The sequence below is a fragment of the Vespula pensylvanica genome, chromosome 4 (genome assembly GCF_014466175.1).
Source record: "Vespula pensylvanica isolate Volc-1 chromosome 4, ASM1446617v1, whole genome shotgun sequence".
Lineage (NCBI taxonomy): Eukaryota > Metazoa > Arthropoda > Insecta > Hymenoptera > Vespidae > Vespula > Vespula pensylvanica.
The window spans coordinates 4,036,585-4,052,038 of NC_057688.1; the positions used below are offsets into that span (position 1 = coordinate 4,036,585).

A 15,454-nucleotide genomic window follows, 5' to 3' on the forward strand; every position below is an offset into this window, starting at 1 on the left:
CAGAAAAATCTTCCGTGATCCGTGTCTCCATAGCGATATCTCATTTCAAGAATAAGATACGCTTTAAAATGTTTAAGAGAATCATAAAGATTTCTCCGATACATCCTTATAATTGGATATACTTCCAATTAGAACTCGTTAAATGCTATTGAACGATGTTGAAAAACATGATGATTACCATGCATCATTTGATTATCGATGACAAAAAATATATTCCAGTGTTTAAATAATGTCCTTTTAAAACGATACTCGAAAGAACTTCTTCTTCGAAACTTCTTCTTTCATATTCCCTACAAATGAAATTGTAAAAATGGACCTTACTGCATTGTAAAAAAGTAATATAATGAGTTATAAATCTATTCCTATATTCATTTTCGTCATCTTTTACAGCAGATAATAATTTTCACGAACATTACACTTATTAGATCAAGAACATTTTATGAATATTATTGTGCTCGTTGACGACAATGACAAATTACATTTTTATACGATTGGATTAATAACCGTTGGAACAATAGTCATGTTAGGTACAACATATAAAGCAATAATACAAAAAAAAAACAAAATGCTATAAAATAAATGATTCAAATCAATTGATTTCCAGCACCATAATATTCTAAATTTACGAAATAATATTAATACTAAAAACAAATACGCCGTCTAGCCCATATAACGCATCGAATTATTCTTCCTATCGAAATAACGTAAAAGAACGTAAAACATGAACAATCTGTCGATAGTCGTAATGTTACTACCCAAAAATGATGCTTACCGTAGAAAAAACAAAAAATTCTGGAAAAATAGGGGAAAAAGAAGAAGAAAAAAGAAAAAAAGGTGATGGGTCGGTGGGTGGTGAAAACGTCGGTCAAAGTCACACGTCACATCTCGCATTTCGTCTTGCTACTCGTCTCGCGTCCCGTCGCTTCCGATCACTCGAGCCTGGCCGTTCGTCCTTTCGCACGTTCGTGCCACGATCCTGGGGGATTTGGTTGACGACGAAGAGGAGCAGGACGAGAAGAAGGAGTAGATGGAGGGGATAGTGGGATCGTAGGAAGAGAACGAGACGGGAAGTGGGACGGAGGAACGGAGAGTTCGAAGCGCACGAGCGCTTCAGTCGCCGCTGTAACCTCCGAACTAAAAGGACGTTCGTGCGCGTACCATCCGGCTTTCTTGCCTCCGCTTCGTTCGATTCGATGTCGCTCATCGCACAACAATTTCATTTTCTCGGCTACGGAACCCTACAGGGACCTCGAAGCCCTTCGCAAAGTGTGTCGAAAAGAGTTCTTAGTGAAAAGATTAGAAAGAAGAGCTCAAACGGTGTCGTTCGACCAAGTGAATATATAAATAAAAAAGAGCGATTTCGTTCGCCGGATTCTACTTTGGGATTTGTACTTTGAAGATACGACTTATTAAGAAAAGAGAAGAGCGGACGAGAAAGCGAGCGCTCTTAAGCGCTCTTTAAGATGCTCACTTCCAACACGAATCAGTATCTATGTCCGGATTATTTAACTCCTCTACCGACAACAGTTAGTACAGATACTTGATGTTATCCTAATTAATTTCTTCTTTTCTTTTTTTTTTTTTTTTTATTTATTTCATTTAAAAAGAGAAAATATTGTTTTAATGAAGATAAAAAAAGGAAGAGAGAATGTAGTCGTAACAACGCGATAAAGTGATTTTCGTCTTTTTATTAGCTTTTTTATTCGCGATGAAGTATCTAAAAATGGATGTAAGGGCTATCGCGTTAAAAATTGTACAGCTCTCTCTCTCTCTCTCTCTTTTCATCTTTCTCTAGTTCTCTTTCTCTTTCCTCTTTCTCTCTCTCTCTTTCTCTTTCTTTCTCCCCCATCCTCTCTCACTCTGCACGTCGCTTTTATGTCGAGCTGTCGATGGTGTGACCGCGGAGCGTTTGCTAATAAACAATAACATTCAAATCGAAAGACCGTTTCGTAGTTGTCAACAATTGTTCCGATTCACAGCTTTCAAAGCTTTCGCGCATACCAGTCCTAGAACAAAGCATCGCGGAAACTTTCACGTTAATAAATACGTAACGTGGATTTTCAACGATATTGGAAAATTTTGATGCATCGAGTCCTTGAATTTACTTCACGCTATAATATTCAGGTTACAATATATATATATATTTTTTTTTTGTAATTAAATAAAAGTATATTTCAAAGTTTGAGATTGCAAACGTTCGTAAAGAAATCTCACTGATTATTTGCCTATACGATAGAAATAATCGCAAAACTATTGTTAATCGTTGAAAATGCGGAAGTAAATTTTATGTAATTACAAGCAAAAAGTAATAACCATTATTATTACATACAATTTTCTTATATCTTTCAGAATGTACATGCTTATCATGATATAAAAGGAAAAAGGAATCATCATTATAATGAAAAATAGCAAATCATGTAGCTTTCAACGATCTCGTTTCATAATAGTCGTTCCCATTTAGTTAAAGAAGCGCTATGTCTCACAACAACGCGCAATAATATTTCGAAAACTTGATTGTTCGTCGGTTGGCTAGACGATTATATAAAATAGCTGATCATTTTTGTCGGACGTATATCTGACAGAATGAAGCGCGAACGATCTCCTTTCCATAATTAAAAGCAAGTTCTGACAGGGTTAAGAATTGAAAAATATTAACGTTTAGTTTACCGTTAAATTTCATGGGCGCGATTAATAGATAGTCTTACTACTCGTCGTAAATAGTTTGGGCAAAGTAATTCACGGCAGCATCGATACAACAGACGTCGGTGTCGGCGTTGCGCCATTAGCACGAGCAAACTCACGCCTCGCCTCTCTCGACGTGCTTCACCGTGCACGCTGCCGCGCCTCGGCTTTACCACGGACGTTGCATTTTAATTACGCCTACGAGAGGCACATCCGCTGTATATATTGGCTGTTCGACGGATACCGCCAATGTGTACGCTGTAGACCGTTAACAGAAATACCAAGCGTTTCTATAGAAAAAAATTGGAAAGAGAATAAAAAAGATAAAAGGTAATAATAAAATCCATAGAACAAAAAGGATCTTAGATTCAATGATTAAAACGAAACAAACAAGGTCGTATCTATATAAAACAAAGAACAATTACTACGAGTCGAACGGACTAATCGAATGTAATTTAACAAGGGGTTGGAAGAAATGCTCAAATGTATAAATATATAATATCGATAATTAAATTAATTACATTTGGTAAAACAATAAAATCGTTAACTCCTTTTAACGTTAGCTTTGCTTTATCAAGAAACAATTTTGCATTCCACTATTGCATTCCTTTTATTTTATTCCAACTTATCCCATTCTCGTTCAAGAACATCCTGTATATTGTTCGTACCGATCGCAGCATCGTTCGAAGGGATCAATCTTCTCTATCCAGAAGATTGTTCTTTCTTTTCCGCCCTCTTGCCTGAGGTACCTTCGTCTTCTTCTTTTGGAAAGGCGCAAAAGCGTCGATATGTCTCCTACCCTCCACCTCTTCTTCCTCCTTCTCCTCTACCTCCTCCTCTCCCTCCACCTCTTCTTCCTGTGAAACCCCTTTTTCTATTTCTACCTTTTCTATCCGTCACGATGACGGACATAAATCCTTCTCGTTGGCCTCTCCTCGTTTTCTCCCCACCAATCCTCTCTCCTCCCGGAACGCGTGACTGATCGCGTACGTTCCGTGACGCGAATGAAAAACGCTTCTCGTAAAGACGGCCACGTCAGTTGCTCGTATTGAAATGCGATTTCCAAAGGGGGAACCTTTGCCTCGCGAATAATAAATTAATGAAGAAGCTGGACGACGGTGTAAAGATCTTTATGACGTTCCGTCGACGTTTCCATCCTCTTGAGATTAATGACTCGTCGTTGCTCATAGACAATGATCGAACGGCTAAGAGAGCTCAAGAGAGAATTATTCTCTTTGTTTCTCGACATTGTCGATCGTATCGCGGAACGATTCTTCCGATATGACGATTCTTTTTCGTGGATATCAGTCGTGTGAACGAATGAACTGCGATAAATCAAAAATACTGTATCCGGCTTTAACAACTGCCCAATAAAAGTCGAAAATTTGGCGAGCTTTCGAAAACCCGTCGGATCAAAATCCAGAGAACTGTGAGCGATGATTTTTCGTTCAGAGAACATCGCCGAAAGCAACGTTTTACGGTGCCTCCGTCGGTCACAACGATGGATCGATCGCCTTTGGCCAAACGCTTTAACGTAAACAAATCACGAACACGCTACGCTCTCGTTCGCTTCGTACTTCGCACGAAGTCTGTAGATTTTTCTAGATGCGTCCATACAGATACGTAACATTTCATTTTTAACATATCCATATATTCGACGTTTCGATATTAGCCACTCGATATTAGAGCCTAATCTACCTGAATGAATTCGCAAACATTTGCATTCGGTAACACCTTTGGGTTTATGCTTTTTATCTTTCATTTTCATATTTACATGTACATTATGCACAATACATGCTGCATTTAGTTTTAGTAGACTTTGGTAAAATTTGACGATCACAAAAATTAATCTTCTTCTTTCTTCATATTTTAGCTAGATGCAAAGAAGAGTCCTCTCGCTCTACTCGCACAGACTTGTAGCCAGATCGGAGCGGATCCCCCGTCAAGCAGATCTCTACTGAACGGCTCGGATAAATCATCGAAGTCGTCAAAATCTAATCGAGATCACTCACGCGAGGGAAGTTCACCATCAAGGCGAACTCCGACCAACGATGTAACCGGTAGATCAAATTCTAAAAATTCTCACGAATCCTTTGGCCGTGAGAAAACATCCAGTCCGGAGGATCAGCAACGATCGGCGTCAAGTCATTCAACATCCGCTCGTTCCAGAACACCAGGAAATAATAATAACAAAAGATGTTCGAGCAATCAGAGTGCTTCCTCGACCCGTGCAGTGACTCCGCAAGGAAGAAAAACAACTACACCGGAAGGTGCAGTATATATCGGCGAACCAAGTCCAAACGATGGAATTTCAACGAGTTCCTCTACTCGAGGAACTCGTCATGGTAGTCCTACAATAAGGCCAAATTCCTACAGCCCTGCCGGAGTATTAGCCATGACGGATCCATCGATCAAAGATCTACCACTCGGTACCTTCAAGCTCGGCCTACCTCCTTCTACGAGTTCAGCTTATCACTTAGCCTATGGTGGTTCGCAATTACCAATAGACGTTATGTCGGCTGGTAACTCGCTACTGTCTCCGCATCAGCACGCACTAAAAAGCGGGCTCATGGGTAGTCCAACGAGTCCCTATCTGGCTTACAACAGCCGTTTGAAATCATCGTCCAGTAATGGAACCGACGCATCGTCCATAGGTCTTTGTCGGGACCCTTACTGCACGGGTTGCCAACTGAATTCTCACCTTTTAGCTGCTGCGGCCGCAGCAGCAGCGGCAGCCGCGGCTGCAGCGACTACGGGAACGAGCGTTCCTCCACAAGCGAGTATTCAAGCAAACGGTAAACTCTCGACGAGTCCAGTTCCTGCTCCTTCAACAGTTTCTTCTTCTTCGTCTTCTTCTTGCCCATCCGGTTGCGTCCAGTGTGATCATAAATCTGGATCTGGCTCGCCTTATGGCTCCGGAATGTCAACGGCTGCAGCAGCTAGCGTCGCAGCGGCTGCCTACGCCCACGCGCAATTGAGTGCTCTCGCTGCTGCTTCGCAGCTTCCGTATGTTTGTAACTGGATGGCTGGTGACACCGTTTACTGTGGCAAACGCTTTGGCACCTCGGAGGAACTCCTACAACACCTAAGAAGTCATACGAATGCTTCCGTTTCGAGTTCCGTTAACACCACCGATCCTTCCAACGCTGCTGCGGCTGCCGTAGCCACTGCAACGGCACTTTCAATGCTGTCACCTCCGCTACCACCACCTCCGCCACACTCTTTAGCCTTACCATCCACGCATCCCTTTTTTTCGAGAACCTATCCTACACCACCGCTCAGTCCACTCGCCACGGCACGTTATCATCCTTATGGGAAACCCACACCACCGATGATACCTCATTCACTTTCTTCTCTTGCTTTCCCTTTACCTCCAACCCACCCTGCTCATGTATTACCTCCTCCACCTCACCCACACCCGCATTACTTCTCACCCTACTCGCTTTACGCTGCACCAAGGCTCGGTGCGACATCCGGACTACATCAATGAGGAGAGAAGCAGAGCCAGTTATTCTCGAGATTCTGTTTCGACTGATCGAAAGAGCCCCCGACTGTGATTTTTTCTCTGCAAAGATGACCGAGAGAGAGAGAGAGAGAGAGAGAGAGAGAGAGAGAGAGAGAGAGAGAGAGAGAGAGAGAGAGAGAGAGAGAGAGAGAGAGAGAGGAAGAGGAAGAGATTACATTTTTGTCTATTAAATTCCAAAGACGCGATTGTGCTTTCTTATAATATATCTATTAAATTTTGAAATGTATGTTTTTCTTGTTCATTCTCTTTATCCCTTGTCTCTCCTATCTCACTCACTCACTCTCTCTCTCTCTCTCTCTCTCTCTCTCTCTCTCTCTCTCTCTCTCTTTCTCTCTCTTTTTTGCTCATACGCATACGCGACTTTTTCTGTACATTTGTTCATACGTATTAACGTTGTACGCATTTCTGCGTACATTAAAGAAATCTACGACGACGTAGGAGAAATACTCATAAATTTCTGTGTCCGTCTATCTTTCGAGGAAAATAGAAATTCATGCGATCACTGGGTATATCGTATATACATATACACACACATATATATATATATGTATTACACTTTGGTGGTACAATCAGAAAAGGGATACGTTTACACACGGCCTCGTATTTACACCTACGTCTAATATATATCACTGCAGTTTTTGTAGTCAATGAATATATAAAAATTGCTTATTGGAAATGACAAACCATGATATCGATGATATTCATAAAAAGAAACATAAAAAAGTGGTCTACGGTATGGTCACGTGTAATTACGCGGTGTATACTCGATGAATCTTCAACATCGATTTATTCGGAAATGAAATCTTTTACAAAAAAAATGTCACTGTATATTTTCGACTTGTTCTTTTCACATAAATTCACTCGCCCACCCTTCTGGTTATACTAAAATATGTGAAATATCTTGTGTATGTATATATATATAAATATATATGTATGTATATGTATACATATCTATATTGTGCCGCATCTATTTTTGCGTAACCAAAGTTTTAGTATATATCGCGTGACGCTTTTAACTTGCGTCTTCGATATTCTATTAACTAAGGAAGAAACGAAGATCGAATGTTAGAAAATATTATCTGTAAATAGATTTATTATTCTAGTATGATAAAATTATAAAACGCGTTCACAGACTTTGTGAATATCGAGATTCTATCACCTAGATTTTAGTATCTTCGATGGATGTGGTGGGATTTTTGTATTTTTCAAGTTATCGTTGTTCTATGTTACTTGATCTCCCATTGGTACTTTTTAAAATCGAAATACGAGAAACTATTGACAGAATATAAGTTGTATTTTCTTTTTTATCCTTCCTAAAATTTCCCCGACAATTATTTTTAAGATTGTTAACCACCTCTCGAATTGGTGGCAACTTGAAATATCGTAATACGATTCTTTATGAACTCGTTCTTTCGAGATGACTACGATAAATTCTGGAAAAATATCGAAGGACTTTAAACGTTACAACGCTTTACACTCGCTCGTAAAAGTAAAATCGGAGATATGTCAAAGATTAGGATTGATGCAGCTGACGTGGCTTACAATGGGCGCCTTTGTAACGACCGTTCGTTTTGACACTGCCGTTATCTTTAAAACTTTTATTACAAAATTGAAATACAATCTTTGAAGTCTTTCGTGTCTTAGTAAATGGTAGTAAAACGCGAACCTACTTACCGAGGATAATAAGAGATTATATAAGATAGTATACATTAAGCATACATATGCACACACGTGCACAGACCTACGCGCGCACGCGTATACACATACACATATGTGTTAGACAGTAAAAAAAGAGTTAAACGAACTAAAAGCATGATATAACGATTCGCATATAAATTAAAACAGCCCGAATGAAATTTTCATTCATTAGAATAGCGTTAGCTTATTGATGAATCGAATACAAGAAAAGATCATTTTCTCATAGACGCTCGTACGAATATAGTAAGTGAAAAGATACGAAGGCAGGCGTTTTACGATAGGTAATATATCGAAAAAAGAAAAAAAAAAAAAACAGAAAAAAAAGAAAAGAAAAAGAAAATTTATAGCTGCTCGTGATACGAATCTTGCATAGCATTATATTATTTCTCTCTGTTATATTCCGATTTCGATTCGGTTCGGTTCGTTTCGGTTTACTTTCGTAGAGAGGAAGACACCATGCGGAAGAACCGCTGCCGGCCGAGGTTGGCCTCTCACGAATACATTATCCTTTGTAACGAGGTGAACGGGTCAAGTAGATGGAGTCGCTGCGTCTGTTCATAAATCACTCGAAGGGCAAGCGAGATCACCCCTCGTAACCCAACGGCGTCCAATGCCGACATGCCCTCTTCTGCATCTGTTTCCGGCTTTTATCGTTCTTCTTTCCGTCGGCCGTTAAATTACGACTCGTTCTCGTCTTCCGTTTATCGCCTCTCACGTTCGTTCTTTTCTTCGACAAGCCGATATTCTTTGAGAACGCGCGAATTTCAAAGTTCCTCGATAAATAACGCGCGTAATCTTAAAACGAAGAACGTTAAAACGAAATGACATCGTTCTTAAACATCTTGTAAGACGCTTCGTTATCGTAGACGTTTACTCAGGGTGAATCATTTATCTTGATCACTCGGAATAGTAACTTCTTGAGCTTGTTTGCCTGAGACAATTATTCTTTCGTTATAACACTCGTTCTGTTGGCAGACACGTTTTATGAGGATACATTAAGAGATACAATTTCGGTCAATGAAACTTCACGGTTTTCGTAAAATTACTGCTGTAAAAAAAGAGTTTAGGCTTTATAACTAATTATAAAAAGCAGATACTTCGCTGACGATCTTTTTAAATATTATATCGCATTTTTGAACTTGTTCCTTCTCTTTTCTTTTTTTTTCTCTCTCTTTTTTTTTTTTTTTTATCAGAATGTAGCAATCAAATTAATTGACGATTACGTCGATCGCGATCCAAGGCGTAAACAGATTAATTACAAACGATTTAAGAGTATACGTAAAACGAAGAACGAAATAAGCGATATATTAAACGAGTTGAGATCTATCAGATTAATGAACGAGGAAGAATAATGAGCGAGGAAAAACCACATTATGTCGTTTCTGCGGACACCGTTTGCATAGATGCGGTTACTTCCTATTACCAAATGTGACCGTACGTGTGAACGTGTTAGCGACCTCAAACGCGCACATGAACATTCGTGTTCAACATCGCGCAACATTGTCTGTATTCAGACCTACCAAGAGACCGAGATTCTCCACTCCTTACATCGTGCTCCTTATATTCTCAAACAATACAGGATGTTCTAGAATCAGCGATATACAGTGTGAGACCAATAATTTTGATCACTTTGGATATCTCTATTCTTCTTAAAGATACGAGGAAATATTCTTTACTAAAGTCATACGTTCGAAATAATCAAAATTATTTCTTCACCCTGTATATATACTTAAGTGTAATAGATATGAACACCTTGTTATATATCGTTTTTACACCAGAACTTGCTCTTGTTACAACTAACAAATAAAATCTTGAAAACGTCAGTAGATGCACCTTACGAAAGTTTTGTAAACAACGTTTATCCTCTTTCTCTTTTTACTTTTTGCTTGTAAAATTTTTTAACCGATTACTCTCGAGCCTTTGAAGACAAAATGGAGAAAGGAAATAGTTGATGAATATAAACATGAGATTGTAAGAACGTTGGAAAAGAACGTAGAAAATAATATGTTTTAATAGTATCACGTTACTTTTGTTATGGGCACGTATTGTATGGTTGCATGAAATCTTCCATTTATTCCTTTTATCTTGAAAATGCTTCGTTTAAATCCGTCAAAGATTCGTTCGAAGTAAAAAGCTTGCGTGCAAATTCGTCTTTCCCTCCTTCGATTCGAACCCGATGATTTCTCTTCCTTTCACTGGCGGTAATCGATTATTACGGCGGATCCATGCCTTGAGTCGAGTTCACGGCACGGTCGCACGGCTTTTGTATGGCGCGTCGTGGCCTCGGGACGAGATAAATTGTGTTGTACAAATACCCATAACGACCGCGGAAAGCCTTTGGGTGCCTCTCTCGGGTGCTTTTACACGATCGCATAGAAGAGGGCTCCCCGTCAAGATCGGAGTTCATTCATCAGGCAAACGCTTGCTTTATATGCGCCTAACGACCGTAAGCGAGTGTTCGTGCGCGCGAGCGCACGGCCGACTGATCGAAAAACCGACGACAAACGATACCTGGCAAACGAACCGCGGTATTTATCTTCGTCCGATTTTGAACGCGCCATTTAGCCTACCAGCATGACCTTTGTTTAGCTTTCCGACGGGACAATATTGAGATACGGCCGAGTCCCTAGCTCAAAAACGATCGAGTTCGTTTCTGTATACAATGAATCACAAAAATATTCCTAAACCTTTTGAATTTTCATTTCTTTATTTAAACTAGACAAAGTTCTTCGAATATTTCCATAGCTATGAAAAAATTAACATGATATATATGAGATATACGTGAACGATTAAAAATAAAATTGTTCAATGATGAAAACTACCAAATGGTTTTTCTCTTTTTTTATTTCTTTTTATCAATAATTTTCTTTCGAAAAACAAATATATGCATGCTATAGATTTGATTGTCCTTCCATGCATCTTGTAAAGATCAAAAATCGACTAATCCTAGAATCAATTATACTTGTTACATGCTCTTGATAAAGAATTGTGAAGAGGTGAATTTTATCTTTTATTACTGCTGCAATGAAAAAGCATTTGTTATCAATTCTACAAATACTTTCTACTACAGTCCATGTCTCTACTGAAAAATTCAAAACACCTTGTCCAACAAGTTATTAAATTTCGAATAGTGTTTGAATATTTTTATGAGCCACCGTACTTTCAAAGTATGTACCAAAATTAGTAGGAAATATTTTCTAGCTTCTGCACATCAAAACAATACTCTTCGAAAACAAAATTTATCTGTCTCAGAGTTTCTCGAAAAATAATTCTGCTGGGCACTTTTTATTGGGACACTGTATGAGCCATGTTTGGATTAGATGCCTAATCGGTAGAAACACATTTTCGTTATTACGTGAAAACAATAAATTCCTTGCAAAATAGGATGTGGAGGATACATTTTAATCGTATTATGCGGACACCGAGATGAAATTGAATTTATTAGGAACGACATAAACCTGCATGAATTTTAGAATATGCCGCACGTTCGTGTTATTATTAAATTTAGAATTTGTTTAAATTCAATTAATGAAAAATTTCCTCTGGGCTCTCGCTACCGGACATACGCGATTTGTATCAAGGTACGTGTATCGAAGTTAGAAACGAAGACAGGACGAATGATTTATCTTAACGGCGTTATAATTCTATAATCTTAACGTAAAGAAGGTCATTAACGTAATGTTCGTCTTCGTGCTGATCGTAGGATGCCTTTTTCTGAGATTCGCGATCGTTTCCGACGATCCCTTTCGCAATACGCTCGGAACACTGGCTACGAAGCCACGATGGAACGTTTATACATGATTCCTGTTATTTTCAATCATTACTCTCGTCGGCATCCCTGGATCCTCGCATCTCACCATAATCGTATCATCGACGGGCTATCGTTAAGGCGAACAGGAAGATGATAGGTTTAATTCCTCTTTGCCTCGTGCTTTGTTTCAAGAGGCTTTCGCCATAATAAGGACAGGTCCGTCACGGTGACTCGTAACTTTTGCTAGCTTCGATCTAGCGGGATGTTTCTTTATAACGAAATATCGACACCACTTCTCCTTTGATTTTTCTTACAACAAAGAGAAGCCATTCGTTATTCATCGAAAGTTCTCAAGAGTTTATAGTAACACGACCCGAGCATCGCACCGTTATTCGTTAACTTGTAACTTCTCGTTTGCGATTCTTAACATAGAACAACGTTAAGATTCTTGAATTCTGACGTCATCGACGTTGAAGATCGCAAACGAGGATCCTAAGAAAACCAACGATGTTCGTTCGATGCCAAAATGTCTATGTAGCTTCTCTATAGTTTTATATGAATTTATAAATGTTACATCACCTTTTACTTGAGTACGAACTACGGGTAATTAACGAGTAGGTAAAAGAAATTAATTATCTTTTATGAAACTGGCTTCGCATTTGTTTTCTAAGCTATTTATTTCTAATAATGTGAGGATCTTCTTCGGTGTGTCCCTTGACAAAACTTATCGTTTAAATCTTGGACAGGCTGACGTAAATTCCACGTATAGATTTACACGCGGACACGTTTTAGTAATACGTCCGAATACGCTCGAAGCAGCAACGCTTTGGCAACCGCTAAATCAGATTAGAAACTTAAGATCTATTCATCGCGTTCACCCGGCCTTAACCCATACGAACAGCACCTGGGCACGCGGATGAGAGTGTAGTCGCACGAGCTATGAGCGTTCGTTCAAGCTGAAAATCCTCTTCTAACAAAATATTGGTTTTCACAGATTCCAAGGACCTAACGATCTCAACATGATTTGCGACTGGCTGTCCGATCGAATCGTTAATTTGACGAAAGTACGCAAACTCTCGGCGAGAGTTTTATTGAATTCCAACGGCGTCAGGGTTGACGTCATTATCTTTATAAAATATAGACATTGAAATGAATCTTTTCAATGAATCTTTCATAATAAAAATCACCGAGGAACAAGCAATGCTTTCTCGACGTTACTTTCTCGTTGTTAACGATTAGAAAGTCAAAGATTCTCGTTGACGGCTCGACTAAAATATTCCGTAAAAATCATACTTCTTATCGATGCGATATAATAACGAGTCAATATTCCATAGAAACATTAAGTATCCACATATCTAAGAAGATAGCAAACTAATGAATTTTAAAAATAACCAGATAGGTATCTTACGTATTGACGTAAGCGTACGCAGGGGAAGTGCGTCTCGAGTTTACCAGCAAGAGTTTACCAGTAAAAATTTGATCCCAACGAGCATTGTCGTCCCGTTGGCAAAGGCGTCATAGAAACCGCCACGGTATGGATCGAGAAAAAAGAGGCGAAAATGCGAAAATGTGAGAGAGTCGAGGACGTAAGCCAAACCGCGATAAAAGGTACTCTAAATAAAGTGGCGTATATATGGTAATCGTGCGATAGGAAGAGCCCGAGAAGGAGAAGAATGAGGAGGTGGAGAAGGAAAGGCGTCTTGGGAAGGCGTCGAAGGTATCCTATCGGTTCGATAGCTCTCGGTGGGACGACAGTGGATGGCAAGCGGAGGTTAGAAAGGCTGAGTATGTACCATCTCGATATCTAATATCGGCCGTGTACCTTTACGTCGTCGGTATCGGTTTATGTTACTCGGATAATCCTCCACCCTCTTCTCCCTTCTTTCCTCGTCTCACCGCCCTCCTCGTAACTAAAACTTCCGCGTAAACGGAACGCATTTCGCGTTCGGATAAAAGTACGCGGAGACACGTCATTCCTTTGAAATTTTTCTCCCTTCGACTTCTTTCCCATTTTTTCAAAATTTTTCAACGATAACAGCACTCTCTACATGTACATAATACGTAAGTACATATTCGTATACAATGAGGAAAATGGATTCTGAAACAAAAAGGACAAAAAGAGAGAAAGAAAAAGTGCGACGCACATCGGCTCTCAGATGGTTGCATCGAATTTCAACCAGAAAGTATTCATGTTTCGGAAGGTAGATAAGTAACACCTACTGTCGTTTATAAAATGAGATTATTATTATTCTTCAAAAAAATTAGCACGGAATTTAATGTGATTAGATTTCATTTGACGTCACCCTTTCCCTCTTTCCCTCTATCTATCTATTCATCTATCTCTATCCACTTCTATCTCTATCCGTCAGAATTCATTTCTCATGCAACTGCGAAGGTAGAACATTTTTCACATTGATTCAAATAACATTGCTCTTTTTTTACCTTCACATCAGCACGACGGACGGACATTAGTGTTTTACGATCCGATCGATACTCCTCGTAGCAGGTTTCCACGTTAGAACGTACCACCCTATGCATTAAAGGCCTGCTTTCGTACATTTTACCCGATAGCCTTATCGTGTCATGATTTATTTCATGTTGCTCTATACATTCTACTTTTTTCCGTGCGAAACGTTCGAATAAAGAGAGATCTTTAAATCAGCTTGAAACGAGATCGTATGAAAAAATATCGTCCATAAAAAACGAAGAAAAAAAAAAGAAGGATATGCGAAAAAAAGAAAGAAAAAGTCTATCAATTTCACAGACCCGACTATTTCGAAATGACGCTTCAACGTTGAAAGTGGAGAGAAAAGAAGAAAAAGAAACGAAAAAGGAAAGGCTATTTAACATTCCGTCTCATTTCCTGCAAGCTCTTGACATGGCCCATAGAAGAGAGAACCGAAGGTTCGCACTGGATGCGAAAATTGCTTTGGCAAGAATTATCGACTATAAATTACTCGGCTTGCTATTCTAGCTTCTACGTTCCACCGTTACTCATGCAAATGACGAGGCGCAGAGCGCTGTACGCGTAGCCTCCGGACGAGATGTTACGTATCCTTCGGACACTCGTCTTTTACCTTCAAGTTATATGGATTCGAGATGGTATGAGGAAAGAAGAGTGAGAGAGAGAGAGAGAGAGAACGAGGACCGAAAGACGCCTCGAGGAGATGTAACTCACAATACCGGGGCGCGAATTGCCACCCATTTACATTTTATTGCACTACGAGCCAAGACAGACTACCATTCTCTCCTTCTCACTCTCACGTTTTCTACTCGTCTACACGTTGACGAGTATCTTTTCCTCCCATCTCCTTATTTACTTGGTTCGATAGGGACAGTACCAATCTCATGACCGAGTATTGTCATTCGAAACGAAAAGTATCATTTCGTATATCGAACGTGAAACTTTATCGCACGGTTGGTAAAGAAGGAAGCGAGAAATACAATACGATGAAAGAGACTAAGTTAATAGATCGCATTAAAAATTGAAAAAAAAAAAGAAAAACTGAGGGTGTTCTCGTCAATCGTATAAAGTAAAATTTTGCAACGTAGCGACGCTCCCTTTATTTCTACCGTAAAAGTAAATTATCTTAGGAAGGCAGAAAATGAGAAACAGAGAACCAAGCGATCCTATAATTTTGATCGAAAAGATACGACACGCTCGTACCGGCGTAACTATTTGAGGACTCATAAGAAATCGTTAAATTATACACATCCTTCCTATTATCGCGTCGCGTACCGTTCCCCTCTGTCATTATACGTACGTTATCGCGCATACGAGCGCAACCATTCTCCGC

General features: G+C 39.5%; 1 protein-coding gene across 1 annotated transcript; it reads left to right on the top strand.

The window, feature by feature from the left end:
- Positions 1–879: 879 nt before the first annotated feature.
- On the top strand, positions 880–6,315 carry LOC122628509 (zinc finger protein Elbow-like). Its single transcript, XM_043810880.1, has 2 exons — positions 880–1,526; positions 4,556–6,315. The coding sequence occupies exons 1-2, from the start codon at positions 1,464–1,466 to the stop codon at positions 6,170–6,172; spliced, it is 1,680 nt and encodes a 559-aa protein (XP_043666815.1). The 5' UTR covers positions 880–1,463; the 3' UTR covers positions 6,173–6,315.
- The last annotated feature ends 9,139 nt before the right edge of the window (positions 6,316–15,454 follow it).